At 37.4% G+C, this 15,787-nt stretch overlaps 1 protein-coding gene across 2 annotated transcripts in view; it reads right to left on the bottom strand.

The window, feature by feature from the left end:
- Window positions 1-10,338, bottom strand: part of LOC148949600 (uncharacterized) — a 41,275-nt gene extending 30,937 nt beyond the window's left edge. For both annotated transcript variants that reach the window (XM_089093030.1, XM_089093031.1), the window contains exon 1: window positions 10,155-10,338. In XM_089093030.1, the coding sequence (XP_088949156.1) occupies window positions 10,155-10,323 (169 nt within the window). In that variant the 5' untranslated portion in view covers window positions 10,324-10,338. The remainder of the gene's footprint in view (window positions 1-10,154) is intronic.
- Between the last annotated feature and the right edge of the window lie 5,449 nt (window positions 10,339-15,787).

Below are 15,787 nucleotides of genomic sequence, written 5' to 3'. Positions count from 1 at the left end.
TGTATCACTAAGATGGAGGCATGACAGAGCGTCAGCGACTGGGATTTTGGATCCTGGTCAGAACCTCAGACTCAGGTTGTAACGCTGGAGCTGAAGCATTAATCATTGCACTTATGATGGGGCTTTGTGAATAGGATTTGCTACAACAGTTTTGAGGGGGCGGTAATCAGTTGTGACGTCAACGTGGCAACCATACAGGTAATGGTGGAAGTGTTTACAGCCATACCTGATGGTGTATAACTCTTTTTCGAGTTGTGAATACTTATGCTCTGTCTTGCTGAACAATCTCAATGCATAAGCTGTGACCTGCCATTTTGAAACAAGGTGGGCACCAAGCCCCTGGCTGGAGGTGTGGCTGCTCTGACAATTGAAGAATGGGGTGTTTGACACTATAGACTGTTTCAGGTCCTCAAGTGTTTGGGTGTGTTCCTCTGACAAGATGAATGGGTTTGCTTTGGTCAGGTCACAGAGTGGTTTGTTTTTTTGTGGATAGGCATGGTATGTATTTGGCAAGATAGTTGATCATCCCAAGGAGGGTTAGCAGTTCTTCTCGGCATGATGGGTTTGGCATGTGGTTAATGGCGCAAATCTTTTGGGATCTGGCTGCATCCCCGTGGAGCTGATTATGGGTCCAAAGTAGCTGACACTGGAGGCCAAAAACTCACACTTATCTTTGTTGAAATGGATACCCTTAGCTAGGGCATGTTCAAGTATCACTGCTAGGCATTCATCGTGCTCTTCTTGCATTGCACTGTACACAATCATGTCATCAATGATGATGAAAAACCCTCTAGGCCTTCAAAGGCATCTTCCATCCTCCTCTGAAACTCATCTTGTGCTGAGATGATTCCAAAGGGCATTTGCTTGAAACAATATCTTTTATATATTGTGCTGAATGTCATGAGGTAAGATAAATCTTTGGAGAGCAGAATTGACCAGTAACCAGAACGGGCATCAAGTTTTGTGAATGTTTTCACTCCGTATAGCTTGGAGGTGATGTTGTCTACAGTGGGAATGGGATAGTGGGGCCATTTGATGGACTTGTTTAGGTCCATGGGGTCTATGCACAGTCTTATGGACCTGTCCTTCTTCTCAACCATAATGATCAAATTGACCCACTCCATTGGGGTAACGACCTTTTCAATAATCTCTAGGTCTTCTAGGCAGCTGAGTTCTTGCTTGAGATTATCCTGCAAGGCTGCAGGTACTCATCTTGCTGGGTAGACAGTTGGGGTGGTATTGTCTTTCAGATATATGTTGCATTCTCCTTCGAGTTTCCCAATTCCTTTAAACACTTCTTTGTGCTTGTCCTTCAGGAATGGTACTCTTGAAGATGTTGAGTTTACATTCAGTACCAGCTTGATCAGGTCCAAATCAAGGCTTGAATGATAGCCTATGGTGGGGGCAGCTGAAGTTTCTACTACGGAGAATTGTTGCCTGTTGCTGAGGCTAGCTTGGTAGCTGCATGATAATTTGCAGACTCCCAGTACAGGGATCCTTGCTCCACAGTAGCTGGTGAGGCAATGGCTTGTAGGTTTCATGGTGGGCTTTGGGGTGATGAGGTCAAAGTACTTCTTTGGAATGATATTGACCTGGGCCCCAGTGTTGATTTTGAACTGGACAGGGAACTAATTCTTGATGATCAAAGGTATCACTGCTTCGTCTTTGTTTTTGCTTTGTTTGATGGAGTACAGGAATATGGTTTCATCACCAGAGTCTGCTTCAACAGTGTCTTCTTCCACTGCATCTACTGTCTTACTTCAACAAACTTGTGCAAAATGGTTGAGCTTTTTGCAGATGGAGCATGACTTGCCCTTTGCTGGGCAGACATGGGAGGGGGAGTATGTTCTGCCACAGAAGTAGCATGGTATGCTCTTTAAGCCACTTGCTTCCTGTTTTTTTTCTGCTGCTGTTCTGGTTTGGGCAGTGTGAGATGGCATCAATCTCTTGCTTTATGGGAATAGACTTAGTTCCATGGAATGTTTTAAGCTGTGCCTGGGTCACTTTGTGGGTTCTGCAAATAATGGTTGCTTTTTAAAGCATAAGTTCATCACCTTCAGCCAGGAGCTTCTCATGTACATTTTGGTTTAGTATACCACAAACTTTGCAATCACAGACCCATTTCATTTGGTTCTGAGTAAGAACACTGTTTCACTAATGTCTTGAGCACTGTAATATATTTCTCTACACTTTCTGCCTTGGTTTGGTCTTGTTTTTGGTACAGATACCATGCAAAAACTGTGTTCTTCTGTGACGATGCATACACCTTAAATTTCTCAAGGTACTGTTCAATTTTGTTCTGTTCCTCGTCTGCAATGGTAAAGGTGTTGAATATTTCTCATCCTTTTGCTCCAGCCCAGATAAGTAGGTAGGCACAGGAAGCTTTCTCTGTTTTGACTGCCAAAGCAACAGCAATCTTATAAGAAAATCGAAATATATTTTCTTGTGATTATTATCTCTTCTAATCTGCAGTTGTACTAAACCAATTCTGCTCAAGTCATCCTCAGGTCTATACTGTGGTGTTTATCCTCCCCATAGTATAGTGCAGACGGTTTGATATCATTTATTTCCCCTTCTTGTTTTAGTTTTATTTTTGTGTTTAAAGCTTTTTCCAATAGGCAATGATTAGAAGTCCTAAAAAAAAAAAGTCCCCCCAGATCCCAAATTAAACTCCAGTGAAAGTGTCATAGTGAAAGATACCCAACCTGGCTGGTCAAGCACCCTATCTCAAAGTTCTAATGATAGCTCCAATTCGGAGAATAGGACAATGATAAGTGTAGGGGCTAATGTAACCATAAATGATGATAATGGGTTTCAAGAGGTCCTCTCTAGAAGTTCTAAAAAAGGAAAAAAATCTCCCCAATTAAAAGCATTTCCCCTCTCCCTGCCCAAGATCCTCCCTCCAAAAACTTAGGAATTTACCTTAAAATTACTCCCACTACCCCCGTTGAAATAAAAATGATCATTGCAATAAGAGTTGCAATTTTTAAATTGCTAAAATCAATGTTCTCTCTTAACATTAACCGTGATGGATCTCTGCTAATAACTGTAGAAGATCAGAAATCAGCAGATACAATAATTAACCTTAAATCCCTTCTGAATAACCCAATTATTGCATCTAATTGGAACCCAAAACAATCACCAACAAAAATAGTAGTTTACAATGTTCCCCCAGAGATATCTACTCAGGAGTTAAAAGAAGGCCTTTCAGATAGGGCTGGAAACACAATCCCAGTTGAGGATGTTACCCAACTTGGAAAACCCAACTCTAATGGCCTAAAAACTAGTAGATCCTTCTTATTCACACTGAAGGATAAAATTGATATCCCAGAAAAATTATTCCTATTTGGGCAAATCAAACCACACAAGGAATACAAACCTAAGCCTATTCAGTGTCAGAAGTGTTTCAAACTGGGGCACACAACAAACAAATGCAATGAAATTCTCCAAGAGTGTAGTAATTGTAAATCTTTCCATCCTAAAGAGCTGACAACTTGCAACAACACTCAGCCTACATGCATCAATTGCAAAGGCCCACATGAATCTACAAATAAATCATTATGCCCTGCATACAAGAAAAGAGCTCTAACACTCCAAATATCAACAGAGAAAGCCATCCCATACCCCTTTGCTGCAATGGAAGCAAATGCTGCCCAACGATACCAAATAAAGCCTGTAATGAAACCAACCAAATCCCCCAAGTCAATCGCCCCCCAGGCAGCCCATTCCCCAGCGAAAACACCAGCTTCTCAGCCCCCTCGCGCAAATCCCGATCAGAAGGAATCACCAAGCCAACAAGCCTTCTTTTCCGGTGAGATGAGGTCAGCCTGGCCCTCCCTCCCAAGAAGAAACAAACCAGAAACACTACCAGAAATCAATCCCTTAACCAACAAACAGGATGCACTACCAAAAATGCAATCTCCAAATATATGCTTATTCATTCTAAACTGTAATGCAGTTCAGGCCATGAACATACATCAACTACAGAAAACAAAAAATTATTGCAGAATTGGCAAAAATCTACGTCCCAGATGATATGCTCATTCAAGCAAAAAAAGATCTTGCTTTACTCTTAACAAAGCTGAACATTGATACACAGTCATATGAAGCATAAATCAACAACACAACATTTATCAATACTCCAATGGAATGTAAGATCACTGACAGAAAATAAGCTATATGAACTAATATCATTTATGAATAATAATTCAATTAATATTGCTTGCCTCCAGGAAACTCATTTAACCCAAAATCAACAAATTAAGTCTCTGGGATATACTATTCTGAGAAAGGATAGATCTTCAGAGAGAAAAGGAGGTGGTGTAGCTTTATTAGTTAATAATAATATAAAATTTTGTTGCATCAATTTTCCAGATTTTGAAAATTATGTTTATGTAATTGGTATAAGTTTTTGTATTAATAATTTAAAAAACTAAATAATAAGCTTTTATAAAACTAATTGACAAACTACAGATGCCAAGGATTTCTTTAATTATATAAATAATTCTAATATGTTAAAAAATATCATTATTTGTGGTGATTTCAATGCCCACAGCCTTTTGTGGGGGAATAAACCAGCAAATAAAGCTGGTAAATTTATTGAGCATATGACTTCAAATAATAATGAATTAGTTGTTGCTACCCCTCCAAACCTGAATACTTATTTCAACCCCAAAAGTGGCAATTTCTCCACAATTGACCTACAAATTGTGTCTTTAAATTTTTTGAACAAAATTTACATAAATAAAATTGATAGTCTATGTACAGACCACTTTGCTATAGTTTGCTCCCTAAATGAACCTGCTGAAACTTTATCTCATACATCCAAATATATCAACACTAAAGCAAATTGGTCTATTTTCCAAAATAAGCTAAATGATGAAATTACAAGTTTCACCCAAAGTTCATGTATTTCTAACACAACAGTTGACACACATGCTGAAGCGTTGACATCTTTACTAATAAATACAGCTAATCATGCTATCCCCAGGACAACACCTAAGAAAACATTCCCTAAACAAATTCCTAAAGCATGGTGGACAAATGAGTGCCTAAATAAATGGAGGATAAAAAAGGCAGCTAGGACCGAATTCATAAAAAAACCAACACCTACTACATATTTAAAAAAATTACAAGCAGAATCTAATCTAAAAAGGACTATAATAGATGCTAAATATAAATACTGGAATAATTTTGCAAATAATCTCTCCAGAGAAACAAATGAGCCAATTATACATAAAGTCATAAGCCACATATGTGGGAAAAAGACTTCTCCCAACTCACTCCTGTATGAGCTTATACATAATAATACCCATTATGACAATGATAATGAAAAGGCTAACCTATTTGCAACTCTTTTTATTAATAAGCTAACATCAAATAATCAAAGCAAACTGTCCACAATTCCTATGAACCCAAGTTACCAACCACACCCAGGATCCGAGTACATAACTAATCCATTTTCAATCCAGGAATTGAATAATGCAATACATCATATTAGGTCCAACACTAGCAGTAGCTATGACAATATACACCCTACCTGGATAAAGAATCTCACACCTTCATACAAACAAGAACTGCTAAATTGTTATAATCACGCTTGGGCATCGTCTAGGTTCCCCAATATATGGAAATGTTCGTCCCTCCTACCAATCCTAAAGAAAAATAAACCAAAAGATAACCCTGAGTCTTATAGGCCCATAATGATTACACCTGTGATGGGGAAAATAATGGAGAAAATGATTTATCACAGACTCCTCTGGTTTGTTGAGAAAAATAACATGATCCCACACACTCAAACTGGATTCAGGAAATACCACTCCTCAACAGATGCTTTCATTTTGCTAACAAATGCAATAAATGAATCTTTCTCAAAAAATAATATCCTAGTGGCAGCTTTCCTAGATTTTAAAGGAGCATATGACAATGTGAACCACCAAATCCTTTTAAATAAACTTGCAAACCTTGGAGTACCTCCTAAGCTAGTATCATTTGTTAAATCCTTCATAGAAGTGCAAAGTTTCATTGTTTGTGTTGATTCAGCCTCTTCACCACAAAAGACAATATCCAAAGGCCTACCTCAGGGAGCAGTCATCAGTTGCCTCCTATTTGCCCTATATCTCTGGGACATGAACCGACCCCACACAAATCTACAATATGCTGATGATCTGGTGCTATGGTCATCTGGCAACACCTTTCAGATAGCACAGTCAAATCTTCAAAAGTCAATTTTCAATTTTTAAAAATTCTATAAACATTCAGATTTACCCATTTCACCCACCAAGTAAAAAATAATCCAATTTCAACTGAAGCGAAACCATGTTAATGCAAAACTAATTCTAAATAAAACAACTATTCCAGAAGATAATAATATTAATTACCTAGGTCTCATGCTTGACCAAAAACTTAATTTCAACCTCCACATTTCAAACACAATAAAAAATTGTTATAGAAAAGCAAATATACTAAAAAGACTTCTTTCCACACCCTGGGGCTGTAAGGAGAAAACCTTACTCCAGTTTTATAAATCACATATAAGACCCCATACTGACTATGGGCTCATCGTCTATTGTGCATGTGCAAAGACCCAGATGCAAAAAATTGAAAAAATACAAAATGATATAATACGTCTCATATTTGGTCTAAGGAAACCCACAAGCACCAAGTTTCTGCTTAGAAAGAGGATTAACAACAATAAGGGAGAGACGTAGCTTTCTCTTAATAAAACATCTTACAAAAATTGAATCAAATAGCTCACACACATTACATAATTGGTTAAGAAATCCAGCCATGTATAGAGGTATTGCAGATGAGTATGCCAATATTCAAAAGAAGTTCCCTGTACCAGCAAAGTCTATTGCACCTACTTTCCCCCAATCCCCTCCATGGAATTGTTCATTTCCCATAATAAATACTGAATTTTCAAAATGGAATAAAGATTTAACCCCCATTGCTTTTGTCCAGAAAAAATTTGCAGAACTTAATACAATTACCTATAAAAATCACTTCCAAATATTTGTTGATGGGTCAAAAATGGATGAGAAGGTTGCAAGTGGTGTTTTCCTTCCTCACCTGAAAATTACAATGGGAGAGAGATTATTTAATAATTTATCTATAATGTCTGCTGAGTTAAATGCCATAATCATGGCATTAGAACACCTTAAGCAAAACCAACCTTTGATTGAAAATTCAAATAATATTATCATCTATTCCGACTCTTTATCAAGCCTTGAGTTGCTGGCCTCAGCTCCTCAATATAAGTTTGACATTGACACTTATCATTGTCTCAGTATTATTGATAATCTTGCTTCAAGCGGCATAAAAACTTACTTTCAGTACATTCCTAGCCACTCTGGCATAAGTGGTAATCATCAGGTTGATGAAATAGCAAAAAATGCTATAAATATTGACCAGCCAAGTGGGAGACCAATCCCAATTAGAGATATTTACCGATGGAGGCTATCAGATATTAATTTTAATAAGATTAATCCTATCCTTTTACCCTTTCCCCTTAAGTACCTTTCTATGATCTATCACAGAATTCGTTCTGGAAAAAATTGACTAAATTTTTTTGCATTCTCACATAAGCTTTCTAATTCCAGTGGTTCAATACCCCTGTCCCCTCTTGCAGGCACTGTAATATGAATAATGAAACAATTGACCATTGCCTATTTGAATGTAATATGCTGACGTCTGCACAACATACCTTGCTTTGTAAACTGTTAAAATACTTCAAACACCACAAAATCCCACTAGCAGCCAAGAGCCTAGCCAACTATACCTGCACACAGAGCATAGAAATCGACATCTATCATCTTATATTTGAACTCCTAGAGTCGAAAGATCTGCTGAAAGATATCTGAATATATCTAATAAATATGAGGCAATCAAGCCAGTAGCTCTGTAGCCCACAGAGTGAAGCAAAAGGAAAAGGGCTAAATAGTTATACTGAAAAGCCCGCCTGCTGTTAAATAGAAGAAGAAGACTGTCAGTGGGCCCGCAAACATCAGTTGGGCATGCTCTTGGAAATGGTCCCATTCTTCTGCTAGGGAGCTGGCTTCCCAGTTGATTAATGGCTGTAGTACATCCATGAAACCCCACACCTGGCACCATGTAATATTTCTCTAGTGTAAAGGTTTATTGACCCAAGCCACCAACAAAATAAAAGCAACATCTAAGCACAGCACAAGCATTAAGTAAGCACAAGCATGGTATAGGCACAAGCAGGGAATTAAGCTCAAGCATAGCAGAATGCTACAGTCATATTAGCAACTATTATAGTTCTGAATAGAATTGAACAAAGAACCAAATAGTACTACTGTTTTGTTATTATGCTATAGCATTTCCTCTGAACAAGCCCATAGATTAGAATGGTACTGAGGAAGAAAGATAGTTTTACACTAGAACAGTAACTGACTGAATCAGAAGCAATCTGTTCTATAGGCTGTTCTGATGGAAGAGCCTGTATTAATAGGTAAAATTCTACTTTAGCTATTTTTGGCTATCTTGGACAGGGGTTTGGTTAGGAAAATGAAACTTTCAGGGATGGGTCTACAGGCTAAAGTATGTCCAGGGAAGGTATTTTGAAGTACCTACCTCCACTCCTCCCCCTCTCTATATAATGCAAATTATTGCACATTACTAGTTGTTTCAGCTCACATTTCACTCTATATTACTATCATAATTATAAATCGCTGCTTACCTTACACAACTTCAGCTTTTAATCTTGTTTATGAAAATATATTCCAAAATCCTATTTCCATATGATAGCCATTTAATTTTCTTCCCATAGCTGATGTTGGTTATGGTATAATGGAATTGGATTTGTGATGTCACAAAACTTTGCTTATCATAACCCCTTAAGGGTACCTTGCAGGTAGAGTGACAGCAGTCAGAGCAGTAGTGTTGATAAGCCATTTAAACTTTCTTAATTAGTGAAAGGATTTGACAAGAGATAGACCAGTAAAAAGATCCTAATCATTTTTAGAGGACAAATTATGTCATGGGAAGATGTTTTTGAAATCCCCTTGTCCCCAAACTGAATTGTAGTTTATATACTTTTTGTCATGGTTGCAGCAGTAGCTACAACCTAGAAGATATTTTTGAGGACTTTAATGGACAAATGATGTCATGGGATGATATTTTTGAAATCCCCCTTCACCCCAAACTCAAAATTTTCTAAAATTCTACTTCAAACTTTTTTAAATATTTCTAATGCACTATTAGATAGAGTGCTAAAAACATCAGAATCAACTTTAGAGGACAAATTATGTAATGGGAAGATGTTTTTAAAATCCCCCTTCCCCCAAACTTAAATTTTTCCAAAATTCTACTTTAGAAGCTTTTTAAATATTTCTAAAGCACTAAGACATAGAGCATTGTTGTAGCTACTGCTGCAACCATGATAATAAGTAGGCTATTGAAACTAGGCTACAATTTTAGAAATTTTTGGGTTTGGGGACAAGAATTTTCAAAAACATCTTCCCATGACATAATTTGTCCTCTAAAATGATTTGGATCTTTTTACTGGTCTATCTCTTGTCAAATCCTTTCACTAATTAAGAATGTTTAAATGGCTTATCAACACCACTGCTGACTTCTTAACCTGCAAGAAACCCTTAAGGGGTTATGATAAGCAAAGTTTTGTGACATCACAAACCCAGTGTCATTATACCATAACCAACATTGGCTATGTGAAGACAATTAAATGGCTATTATATGGAAATAGGATTGTGGAATAGGCTATATTTTAATAAACAAGGTCAAAAGCAGAAGTTGTGTAAGGTAAGCAGTGATTTATAATTATGATAGTAATAGGCTAGGCTATAGGATGAAATGTGAGCCAAAACAACTAGTAGTGAAGTAACTTTAGGATATAAGTAATTAGGCTATTTTAGAATTTTATAATCTAGGCTAGTATTTCCTTATGAGAAGGAGTAAGTTTAAGCTTTTATCTTTGCTTTTTTATATAGCCTAGGGCCACATCTAGACCCAATTGGCCAGGAAAAGGGCAGTTTCATCATAATAGCACCCATTGGCCTATATTGAGTGTTAATTGGAAATTGAATTTTGATACTCTTTAATTGTCATAGTGTTCCAATCAGAAGTGGAATATTGAATTTGAGTAATCATAGCCTATAAAAGCCCCAGCTCACCTTTCTGCCTTAATAGAAGGGTGGATTCCCATCTTTTACATATATCAGCATACATTAATTCATAATTTGCACTTGCTTTCAACTGAGGTTTAAGATTCTTTTCTGTTTCATGCAGATATTCAAAAGCTTTCTTTATACAAGGGCCGTAAAATTCTTTTGAATCTGCCATGATACATTAGTTCGAATTTTGAATGTGGAATATTTTACCTAAGGTCCGCAGGCTTGCCACAGCGGTCAGTTCCTAAAGTGCTAAAATTAGCCAATTTTCATGCTACACAACGAATTTCGGTGCTACAGTCAAAGACAATTTTCGCGTGTCGCGGCGCAAGCCACAACACGTGCATGGTCCGTTTAAGTGTTCTTGGCAGGGCCTTTACGAGTGGAGAAGGGGGACGCCCCCCAATGTTTTGTCCGGTACAATAAATACCACGACAATACAGACATATTCTCTACAGAAATTTTGAACTTGATCGGTAAACACAGCAGTTTTACTGACTCCTGCCAGGATTTTACAGATGGCGTCACAACTTTCTATTTGGTTAAATACTCATGGTTCGTTTACACATTGCGGAAATCCGCGCGGAAATCCGTTCGTATCTGTTCGAACTATGGCTGAAATAACGCTGCGTTTTAAGGCAAAGATTTCAAATTATTGCAACAGCAAGGCCTATGTTCTTACCCTCTTCTGAAAGCTTTTGAACAATAGAGAGCCAAATGACACCGTTTTTCTTAGTTTTCTTATAGCCTGGGTGCGCAGGATCATAGAAGCTGGGTGTAGCATTAAACCGAAGTTACAACATCGTGTGTTTTTTGATAATCCATACTCATCATTTTGTTCACTTAAAAATCTTGCCAAGATTCCGTCCTGATTTGACCAAAACGTTGCGGAAAGCTAGAGATTTTTTCAAGCTTAAAAACGGACGGAATTTCCGCACGGATTGCTAAATCCGCATGAATTTCCGCAATGTGTAAACGAACCATCAGCATTAAAATAGTGAGATGATATGTGATGAAATCTAAATCTTGGTTGGTAAATGCAGCGGTTTTACCGACTCATGCAGTGATTTTACGTATTGTATTCGAAACGGACATTATGCTAATTATATTGAAAAAAAAACAGTCGGTAAAAATCCAAGAAGGCCAACTTCATGGATTAGGTTTTGGTCAATTTTTCAAACTCAAAACAAGCAGAAATTAATCTGAGTAGGACTCTAAATCCTATGCTCTCTAAAAGCCAGAATATTATATGTACTTTACTGAAAATAATTCAAATGAATTTACCGAAAAAAATGTGCATTGTCAGTTTAATATACATATGCTGATATTTATCCCTTAAAATCTTAATTAATTTTTGTTTTCTTAAAGTTATAAGTGAAAACATTAGAAAAAGATTTTTTTCAGTAAAGTACAAATTATATTCTGGCTTTTAGAAAGCATAGGGCTTAGAACCCTACTCAAATTAATTTCTGCTCGTTTTGAGTTTGACTTATTTTAATATCTGTTTGTTTTGGGTTTCATTTATATATTGATACTGATTTGTGGTAGTTGTATAGTTGGTAGATTATTTGATTCTATTTGTGTTCATTTTTGGTTTAATGAAGTTCTTTACTTTTTTTTGAGAAACTTTATTTTGTGCAAAAAGTTTTTTGATTAATTTCTGTTCGTTTTATATTGACATAGTCTCTAACAGGGAGAAAGACTGAGCCTCTTCTAAAGTTAAACAACCATCCCTTCCATAAAAACCTTTAATACCCCCTGGGCATAACTAAAAAACTATGCTCCTAATCTTTGGGGTTTGTTTCAACCCCAAAATCTTTGTTGTATGATATTTAGACTATTTTTAATAGAATAACTATCTCAAAATTTCTATTAGTTTTACGACAACACTTTCTATATGACATTATATGACGCCAGGGTACAACTTACAGCCTCAACCCTAAGGGCTGTTGGGGTTTGTCATACTCAAAAAAATATTTTTCGGGCCCTTCAACTACGTTCAATAAAATTTCTATATCAAAATGTTAATCATAAGTGTCTGGGGAAATGATGGGTATGGGGGGGGAGTGGGCATCGCTTTTTACTATTAATAAGGGCACTAGCCCTCTCTTTTCCTAATTGAATAAATCCTTTTTGAAATTTATACGACAACACTGGCAAAGACCTAATTTCCGCAACTTTCAACTACGTTGAACAAAATGTCTATCTCAAAATTTTGATTGGATGTGTTGTGGCAAATGGTAGGCTTGAGAAGGGCGTTAGTTACCTTCAAATCACTTTCGACTGTCTAATAGGGTGCTAGAGCTTTCTATTTCCAATTGAGCGAGTCCTTTTTGAAGTTTCTACGACAACACTTTCTATAAAACCTTATATACTCCCAAGAAATAACTTAAAACCCTTGCACTGAGAGCCTTGTGGGGAAAGGGTCATCTTCAAAGACGCAATTTCGAGAATTTTCAACTACGTTGAACAAAATGGCTATCTCAAAATTTTTATTGAATGTTTTCGGGGAAATGGTGGGCATGGGAGGGAAGCTAGTTTTCCTCCAATCACTTTTGACTATTAAAAAAGGCAACAGCCCTTCGAAGTTTTTGAAGTTTTTATTACAACACTCTATAAAAACCTTATTTGCCCCCAGGGCATAACTTACAACCCTTGCCCTGAGGGATGGGGGAGGGGGGAGGCCATCATCCTCAAAGACATAATATCCAGAAATTTAAACTACGCTGAAAAAAATGGGTATCTAAAAATTTTGTTTGGATGTGTTTGGGGAAATGGTGAGCTTGAGAGGGGGGCTGGTTGCCCTCCAATCACTTTTGACTATTAAAAAGGGCACTAGCCCTTTCAACTTATAACCGAATGAGCCCTTTTTGAAGTCTCTTCAAAAACGCTTTCCATAAAAACCTTATATGCCCCCAGGGCATAACTGAGAGAGTTAGTTGCCCTCCAATTACTTTCAACTATTAAAAAGGGCACTAGCTTTTTCAATTTTCAATCAAATAAGCTCTTTTTGAAGTTTTACGACAACGTTTTGTGTAAAACCTCATATGCCCCCAGAGCATAACTTACAACCCTTGCCCTGAGGACTGTGGGGGGTCATCCTCAAAGACATAATTTTCAGAACTTTCAACTACCTTGAAAAAGATGGTTATCTCAAAATTTTGATTGTATGTGTTTGAGAAAATGGTGGGCGTGAGTGGGGGTTTAGTTGCCCTCCAATTACTTTCGACTATTAAAATTGTCATTTCAATTTTCAATGGAATGAGCTCTTTTTGGACTTTCTACGACAACACTCTAAATAAATACCTTATATACCCCCAGGTTACAACTTACAACCCTTGTCCTAAGGGCTGGGGGGGTGGGTTGTCATCCTTAAAGGTCTAATTTTCGAAAACTTTCAACTACTTTGAACAAAATGGCTATTTAATAATTTTGATTGTATGTGTTTGGGGAAAAGGTGGGCATGAGAGGGGGGTTAGTTGCCCTCCAATCACTTTCGACTATTAAAAAGGGCACAAGCCCTTTTAATTTCCAATCGAATGCACCCATTTTGAAGTTTTTACGACAAAGCTTTCAATAAAAACCTTATATGCCCCCAGGGTATAACTTATAACCCTTGCCCTGAGGGCTCTGAGGGGGCTATCATCCTCAAATACCTAATTTCCAGAACTTTCAACTACGTTGAACAAAATTTACATCTCAAAATTCTAATTGGATGTGTTTGGATTAATCGTGGGCGTGGAAGGGGGTCTTAGTTGCCTTCCACTCACTTTCGACTATTAAAAAGGGTACTAGGCTTTTCAGTTTCCAATAGAATGAACCACTTTTGAAGTTTCTACGACAATGCTTTTTATGAAAACTTTATATGCCCTGAGGGCATATCTTATAACCCTTGCCCTGAGGACTGGGGGTGGGGGTTGTCATCCTCAAAGACCTAACTCTCAGAACTGTCAACTACGTTGAACAAAATGGCTATTTCAAAATTTTGATTGGATGTGTTTGGGGAAAATTTGGACGTGAGAGGGGGGTTAGTTGCCCTCTATTACTTTCGACTATTAAAAAGGGCACTAGCCCTTTGAATTTCCAATCGAATAAGCCTTTTTTGAAGTTTCTACGACAACGCTTTCTATAAAAATCTTATATGCCCCCAGGGCATAACTTACAACCCGTGCCCTGAGGACTGTGGGGGAGTGTGCTCCTCAAGAACATAATTTATATGTGTAAATCAACTACGCTGAACAAAACGGCTATCTCAAAATTTTGGTAGGATGTGTTTGGGAAAAGGGTGGGCGTGGAAGGGATGTTAGTTGCCTTCCAATAACTTTCGACTATTAAAAAGGGCAGTAGCCCCTCCAATTTCCAATCAAATGAGCCCTTTTCGAAGTTTCTGCGACTACTCCTTTGATACGAAGTGCCCTGGTCTAAGTCCAATAAAAAAAATAATACATTGTGCCAACATCGTTCTTTACTTGGGCAGCGCTATTGCGCTGCCTATGATAAATACGGGAAAAATGTATTCTGCGCTTTTTGTTAATTCATGTGCCTTTTTCTAAAATTTCAGTATTTCGTCTAAGACAAAAAGATGAATTGTGGCACGAAAGTGCTATAAATTGTAGCACGACAATTGCTACTATTTGGCCATTCAATCGTGCAGGTGCTAAAGTGCTACACATGATTAAATAGTTCTAAAATAGCACTTAAGTGCTACAGGTGGCAACCCTAAAGGTACGTCAAATTTAGCGTTCTCTGGAACACTGGGACTGAAAACTTTAGGGCCTGTAGTAGTCTAGACTAGCTAAAGTTGTAACGAAAGGTCAGTTTTAATTAAACAAACCTCGTTCCAGTTCATTTCTTACTTTCTAGATTTTATTCGGGAATGGCGTTTATTTCAATGAACTAAAAATAAAAAGACAAACATTTTTTTTTTGTTTTATTGAGCTATGATTCCTTCCCCGTCCAACCAAGTTGAGATATGAAAAGACTTTGCAACTGTAGTCATTTCTTATCAATAGCATGTTTTGCGAGTTTTGCTCACAAATGAGCAATCAGGTGCTAGATGACCCAAAGGTGGAACGTGACAAAATGCGCAGATTAATCGAACATCAGCGATCTGCACCTCCAGAAACAAAAACAAAATGTTGTAATGCTAGTAGGAGATAAGCGTTTAAGGTATCTATTCACTTTTAAGTCTTCTATAAGACGAAATTGCATGACAACGCAAAGATATAGTTTTTAAAGAACTGTCTGACTATGCTTAATTTGTGTGTTTTATCACACTTAAGTACAAGTGCCAAATGGAAATTTTTAAGCTCAATAATCGAAAAACCAAAGTCAGAAACAGAATGCTGAACAAAATAGTACAGCGCTGAATGCACTCCAAACTAGACCCAGACGTCACGCCAATTAATCGGCGGCGCGCCACTGATGAAAAACGTACTAGCGTGGAAAAGAATTTTGGGTAGCACCGGCGTGCCACTTGTACCACTGGCGTGGCAGTGCGCCACCAGTATGTCTATATTTACCTTATGTTTTTGCTTTGATTTGCTGATTTCAGTGTACTAAGTAAGCTTGCGTACTAAGCAACTTTATAAAAGTCTATCCATAAGATTTCTAACCATAAAATGGGAATAAGAGCT

The sequence above is a fragment of the Artemia sp. Qi Xiang Cuo genome, chromosome 8 (assembly GCF_049724085.1).
Source record: "Artemia sp. Qi Xiang Cuo chromosome 8, ASM4972408v1, whole genome shotgun sequence".
Classification (NCBI taxonomy): domain Eukaryota; kingdom Metazoa; phylum Arthropoda; class Branchiopoda; order Anostraca; family Artemiidae; genus Artemia; species Artemia sp. Qi Xiang Cuo.
The sequence above is the reverse complement of the archived record's forward strand: the minus strand, read 5'-3'. Positions and strand labels throughout refer to the sequence as shown.